This window comes from Bidens hawaiensis, unplaced genomic scaffold (genome assembly GCF_021521415.1).
Source record: "Bidens hawaiensis isolate Kalapana, Puna unplaced genomic scaffold, B.hawaiensis_p1.1 tig00033500_1, whole genome shotgun sequence".
NCBI lineage: Eukaryota > Viridiplantae > Streptophyta > Magnoliopsida > Asterales > Asteraceae > Bidens > Bidens hawaiensis.
Window position 1 is genome coordinate 42,065 of NW_027495741.1, and position 7,046 is coordinate 49,110.

The following is a 7,046-nucleotide window of genomic DNA, read 5'->3' on the forward strand; positions in this document are numbered from 1 at the left end:
GTAACCTACATAGATCAATAGCATTTGTAATGTGCTGACACCAAACAATCAGTTGTCGTGGAAGTAATATCTCAATTAAAAAAACAAACATTTAATTATCAAATAATTAAATATCAAATATCTGGGAACCCCACGTAATTGGATTTTCTTTTTTGTTTTTTATGTTGATTTGAGGAATTTTCATTTGTTTCTGTGTTTTGATTTGAAAAATTAAGAAGCAGATGGTAAATATGGAGGAAATTAACATTGAAAAAGAATAAAAGTAAGTTTTAATTGGATTTAATAAACCGCTAATTTGATTTCTGATAAACGAATAATATGCATTTCAATAAAGAAATTTTTCATCTCTATATGATTAATCAATTCTGATGAATGATTGAAGAAGAAAGGGGATGCATGATCAATCGTATGGATTTAATCAGGGATCCAGGTTTAGTAAAAACAAAATAGGCAACTTACAAGATTAAATTTATTTCTTAGTCAGATTCAGTGTTTTTAAAACCGGTTCAAACCAGCCGGTTGAACTGGTTAAACCGGATTTCGCATAGCAGACCGGTATTTTGAGTCCGGTAATTTTGGTCGGTTTGCTAGAACATCTTACCGCCAGTTTTTTTCTAAAATACTGGTTTTTACCGGCAAACCGGTTTTGTGTCCGAGAAAATTTTATATTCGCGGCCCATATTTTTTTCAAAATAGCTTCTAACCCAATAATTAACATTCAAACGTGTAAATTGTAGTACTATTTTTTAAAAAACTTAGTGGTTTTGCATTATTTTTTAATATGGATTAACTTTTGGATTATTTTTGTTATGGAATTATTTAATTTTTGCTTATTTTTGAATTGAAGTTACATTTATATAAAATTATAAGGTAAACTATTCAACCTGTTTAACCTTCCGGTATAACCCGGTTCAACCGGTTGTATAATTTTTTATCTCAATCCGGTACAAGTAAAATACCGGTTTTTAAAACATTGGTCAGATTTATTCAAAACTACGCCGTTTTGATAGTTTTGCGTGTAATCTTAGGTGCACAACAACACCGTATTCACTTTCCCCATAATATATTAAGAGTTATTCAATATATGTTCGGTGTGTTTACATTTTAGTGAGTTATATCAGTTCGTTCTTGATTGGTACAAGAGTGATTACGCTCTTGGAGTTTATCGATCAAAATCGTGATCGATAAGGAGGGTTCGATCAAGTCTTGATCATAATTAAAGCCAAGTTCAACGGGATGCTATAAAATATAAAAGACAAGGGTTTGACGATCGAGACAAGGGTCGATAGCGGGCTGAAAATTGATGGCTGAAAATATCCGTGAATAACGATCACGTTTTTGGGATTAAAGAACGTACAAGAGGTGTCACAATTTGTTTGGTGGTGAAAAGCTATCGAGTTTGTTGTTTTACGACTAAACAAGGTGTTTTGACTTTCGATCCTGTTTTTCGGAAAGCGGGTCAACGTGAATTGTTCATGTTTCGCGATAAAATATTTTTTTTGGCGAAATAAAGGAACTTATTCTATTGATTGGTTGGTCACAAAAGTAAAGAAATACAAGGTGTATATTGTTTTTGTTTTGGTGGAGGAGGAATTCGAAGAACAAGAAACTAGTCACTGGTGGTTCTTTTTTGTTTTGTTTTTTTGTTTTTTTAGTTATGTTTTTATAGAGTTAGTGTACCAAAATGATCCAAATACCCTTAAGTAATACCCGCGGGTCGATCAGAAGTCCCTCATAAGGCACCCGCGGGACATGTAAACTATCCGCATAATCAGTTGAGGAAGAAACACTCTCATAGCACACGCGAAAGCATCATAGCACCCTTAGAAGTCATCCGCAAGAAGGAATAACCTTCCGCGTAAATGGCCACGAGACAATGCTCCGGGACAGCTGTCACCTTCTAGAAGATTTACCAAGATGCTTTCTTGGGTAATACGTGATCTTGGGCCAATTAGCCAATGACACCTGGCAAGGCCGTTATAACCGTGCACATGGCCAATATTCCCCCGACAACCAAAGAAAAAGAGACACGTGTCCAGGTTGTTATACATGCACATGCAACGTATAGGTTGAACCTATCACATAGAGACACGTGTCCAGACGGTTATGCAGGCATATTCTTAAGGGACAGCTGGCCCAATCACCTTCCCACACCCTTCGGCTATAAATACCCTCTCGATCATCATGAGGTACTCATTCACCATCACTGTACTCTCTCAATTTACTTAAGTACTTTATCTCTTTGTAAGAACGGTACTTATTCTCACGCCGGAGGGTGGTTACGGGAAGACCCCCCTCTTGTTCTTCCCGTAACGAGCTCACGGTGTTCTGTTTTGCAGGATTCACGTCACTGGACTTTAGGAATTGTATTCATATCGTGTTGGCAGTAACCGTATCCTACCTTGTAGACTCATCGGATCTAGGACCCATTAGTGGGGAGTAGATCCGTGTTTCTTCATTGGCGCCATCCGTGCTTTTGTTAGAACAGCTAAAAAAATTTCCGTTCTCTTTACGATATGAGTCAGTTACCTAAAGGGCCGAGGGAGAATCAAGCACAACCTCTGCGTGATCTCAACCTTGAAACACGTGAAGGAGCAACGTCTGTGTTTGCTCGATTTCGACCCCTGTTGCAAGAACCGACACTGTCAACCCGGGAATCCTTTCCTTGGGCGGTTCGACGGCTCGGGGGTTGTTTGCTCAACAGGAAGACGTCACTCCAGTGGACACCGGAAACGTTGTTACACCAACTACTAACTTGGGGTACGTCACAGCCCCAGGAGGTTCAAATATAAGGAATTTAGAGCGTGTTCCAAGAGAAGTTCATCGAACTCAGTCGGAGTTAGGTTTAGAAGAAGATTCCGGTGACTCTAACCCAAGAAGAGCTCACCATCATAACCTTAGGACTTAAGAAACCTTATCTCCAGACGAGTGGCCTCGTATTCAACAAGAAAGTTTGAAAGCAGAGTATGAACGTCGGGTCCGGAATGAGCGTTTCCATGGCCGGACCCTGACGTATAACGAACTTTCCAGGAGATCTATTTCCCCTCCCATAAGGGGAAGCCACATCCAGTACAGTTTACCATCGGAGCGAAACATGAGCGAAACCCGAAGGTTACGTCCTCGTCCCCGTATAGATATGCGGGTGCCATCTTATGAGGACGAACTGGACGGGTATGACTCATCTTATCGGCCGGATGGTAGCTTCTATAGCGGAGATAACCGTGTTCCTTCGTACGGAGGAACTAGCTATCCGCGCCCAGTTTTCCGCCATGCGGATTATCATAGCAATGCTGAATATGATTTTTCCAAACCGTATCGTCCAGAATCTTTCGCAGAAAAATTAAAATTCATTTCGAGCATCGCAACGGCTCCATTCCCGATTAATGAAAAAATTCCAACATCCGTTGGAACGTATAACGGAATAACATGTCCTAGCGATCATCTATTAAGGTTCGAAGCAGTTGGAGGAGTCAGTGGTTGGACTCTTCCATACTGGTGTCACATGTTTGCACTAACGTTCACCGGGGCGGCGCAGGAATGGTTTGAGAAATTGCCATGTGGAAAGATTACAAGCTGGAAAGACTTTGTAGCAAAATTCTCTCAGCATTTCAGTCAACAAAAGAAACACACCCGTGACCCTTCGGAAATATTAGATGTTACAAGGCAAAATAATGAGTCTATTGAGGACTTTATTACTCGTTTTACTAACGAAAGCCTTAATATCGGAGGAGTAAGTGAAGATATGTCGCGCGGAGCATTTTGCAAGAACGTCCACAGCGATGCCTTGATCCGTACCTTAACAGGAAGGGACGGAATGCCTGAGTTATGGGATGAAATCATGAAGGCATCAAAGTTGTTTGCAAGAACTGAAAAAAACTCTAAGTTCCGGCAGTCAAAAGCAGTCCCCAAGGGTCGAGTTTCAAACTCCGAGACCAAACAAACAAGCTAAGGGACCAATATGGTCAGACTTCAGCAAGTGCGGAAACATCTAACCTTTTGATGCAAGATCTTTGATCGGCAACAAGGGTAAACGTAATTTTTCAGCTCGTTCCACCAACAGTTGGACTCAGCTATCAAAGACTCCCTCAGAAATCCTCACCACTGAACATCTGACTTTCCGGAAACCACAACCAATACCACGAAAATCATTCCTCGATACCAAAAAACATTTCTCATATCATAATGATATTGGACACAGCATGAATGAGTGTGTGCCTCTCATAAATGAAATTGAAGCAGCTGTTAAAACGGTAAACTCGAACATTTGGTCAAAGCCGTGCGGGGAGGGACTGGCAACCTCCCGCAAAAGATAACCAAGGTCCGGCCAAAAGGCAAATCAAAGATCTGAAGGTCCACATGATTCAAGGGGGACATTCGGGTAAAGGAAAACGAAGGGAATATTCGGAAGAAGAATGGAAGAATGCAAACGTTATTTTTCCTCGGATCAAAGGAGGCCCGTGCAACAAAACCCGCTGATAATTACCTGCTGAGTTTGGCCATTACCGATCACAATAAGTCTTCTTTGACACAGGCAGTACGTCCGATATCATGTACGAACAATGTTTCGAACAACTGGATGAGGAAGATAAAGAAAGATTACAGCCAATTCATGCTCATGTTTCTGGTTTCGGGGGAGAGATAATGCACCCGCGGGGTGTCATCACTTTCCCGGTTATACTAAGTGACGGAGTACATTCAAGAACAGAGGAAGTTGAATTTTTGGTCTTACCAGCAACTTCCAAACATGACGTTATCTTGGGACGAGAAGCAATTGGAGATTTCAATGCCCACCCATCCACAGCACATGGTGCAGTAGGAGTTCCAACCCGCACTGGTGTGGCGATAATCCATGTAAACAGACATTGTTTTACAACTGAAAGTTCAAGACCAAGCAAGGTTCCAAGACAGGCTAAAAGGACCGAATCCGAAAAATGGGTTTTGAACAAGAAGTTTCCGGATCAGACAATTACAATAGGACCCGCTATCTCGGAAATAGTGAGAACCTTTTTAAAGCAATTATTAATCAAGAACATTGACATTTTTGCTTGGCAACCCGCGGACATGACCGGTGTCCCGCGGAGCATTGCGGAACATAAATTAAGGGTGAATCCGTTGATCACCCCAATTGTGCAAAAGAAACAAAAAATGGGTCCAGAACAAACAAAGGCTATGAATGAACAAGTACAAGACCTTCTTCATGCCTGAATCATACGAGAAATCAAGTATCAAACATGGGTGGCTAACCCAGTGATTGTCCTGAAAAGCAACGGAACATGGAGGATGTGCATAGATTACAAAGACTTGAACAAGGCATGTCCGAAAGATTGTTACCCGCTTTCGGAAATCGCCTTAAAAGTAGACGCTGTGGCCCCATTTAAATTCAAGTGTTTCCTCGATGCTTACAAAGGGTATCATCAGATTCACATGGCAGCTAGCGACGAGAACAAGACAGCGTTCCGAACTGATCAAGGAACATTCTGTTACAGAATGATGCCTTTTGGATTGAAGAACGCGGGGGCCACATATCAACGACTGATGGTCAGGCTTTCAAAAGTCAAATAAGTCGGAATCTCGAAGCGTATATGGATGATTTGGTAATCAAAAGCATTGAAGAAGATCAGATGTTAAGGGATATCGAAGAAACCTTCGAAACATTACGAAGCATCAACATGAAATTGAACCCGGCTAAATGTTCATTTGGCATGGAAGAGGGTAAATTCCTTGGGGTCATAGTAACAGGCGTGGGCTTCAAAGCCAACCCAGATAAGGTCCAAGCTATAGCCCGCATGCCTTCACCCTCTTCCCTCAAGTAAGTTCAAACATTTAATGGAAGACTTGTGGCGTTGAACCGATTCTTAGAAAATCACGCGGCCAAGTCTCATCCATTCGTGTCAACACTTAGAAATTTCCTTAAAAAGGCACATTTCAAGTGGACCGCGGAAGCTGAGAAAGCATTCTTAGAAGTTAAGAAATGCTTAATGGAGCTTCCTACTTTAACAGCACCATATGCGGGTGAACCCTTAACATTATATTTATCTGCCTCAGACATTGCCATAGGAGCCGTTCTGCTGACTGATAGGAAAAATGTTCAAACTCCAATATATTACGTCAGTAGAACGTTATCGGACCCAGAAACAAGATATTCGATGTTAGAAAAGTTGGTTTTGGCATTAGTTTATGTTGCCAGAAGACTCCGAAGATATTTCCAGGGCCATCCTATCAATGTATTAACCGGGTACAAGCTCAAGAATGTGCTGAGTAAACCTGAGTTGTCCGGACGACTGGCAAAGTGGGCTATTGAATTAGGTGAACACTCGATCGAGTATAAGCCCAGACCAGCGATCAACGGGCAGATACTTGCGGACTTCGTCACAGAGGTCCCGCAATACAAAGAACAAGAATGCCTAATCGAACAACAACCCCAAGAACCTCCTGAAAAAGGGAAAGTTTGGTCATTGTTCACGAACTGAGCTTCCAGCAGCGAAGGGTCGGGCGCAGGTTTAAGGCTAGTCAACCCCGAGGGGCATGAATTTACGTACGCCATCAAGTTGGACTTAAAAAGTACCAACAATGAGGCAGAATACGAAGCCTTCCTAGCAGGACTGCGGATAGCGAAAAAACTGGGGGTGAAACATTTAGAGGCTCGGGTGGATTCTATGCTAATTGCGGGACAAATAAACGGAACATATGAAGCCAAAAACGATGTCATGGCTTCTTATTTGTCTCAAGCAAGAGTCTTGATTCGTCAATTTTCCTCCTTCAATATTGTTCACATCAAGAGGAGAGATGACAAATCGACGGACGCTCTTAGCAAACTAGCTTCAACGAATTTTGAGCATTTCGCCAAAGATATTCGTGTAGAAGTTCTAGACCATCCATCCATTCCAGAAAACCAAGTGCTGGTAATTCAAAGGGGACGTTGAATCTTGGATGTCACCCATTATAGCTTATCTGTCTTCCGGAACGCTTCCAGCAGGAAAGGCTGAGGCTCGGAAGATTAAGCATAAAGCTCTGAATTACCAGTTGATGGATGGTATCTTGTACTG

General features: G+C 41.7%; 1 protein-coding gene across 1 annotated transcript; it reads left to right on the top strand.

Annotated features, from left to right (window-relative positions):
* The first annotated feature begins 4,548 nt into the window (after nt 1–4,548).
* On the top strand, nt 4,549–5,205 carry LOC143584936 (uncharacterized). Its single transcript, XM_077066854.1, has one exon. The coding sequence runs from the start codon at nt 4,549–4,551 to the stop codon at nt 5,203–5,205; it is 657 nt and encodes a 218-aa protein (XP_076922969.1).
* Nucleotides 5,206–7,046: the final 1,841 nt, after the last annotated feature.

What these genes read in the sequence shown, in the direction of transcription:
- LOC143584936 (XM_077066854.1), top strand. Translation starts at nt 4,549, where the DNA reads ATGTACGAACAATGTTTCGAACAACTGGATGAGGAAGATAAAGAAAGA.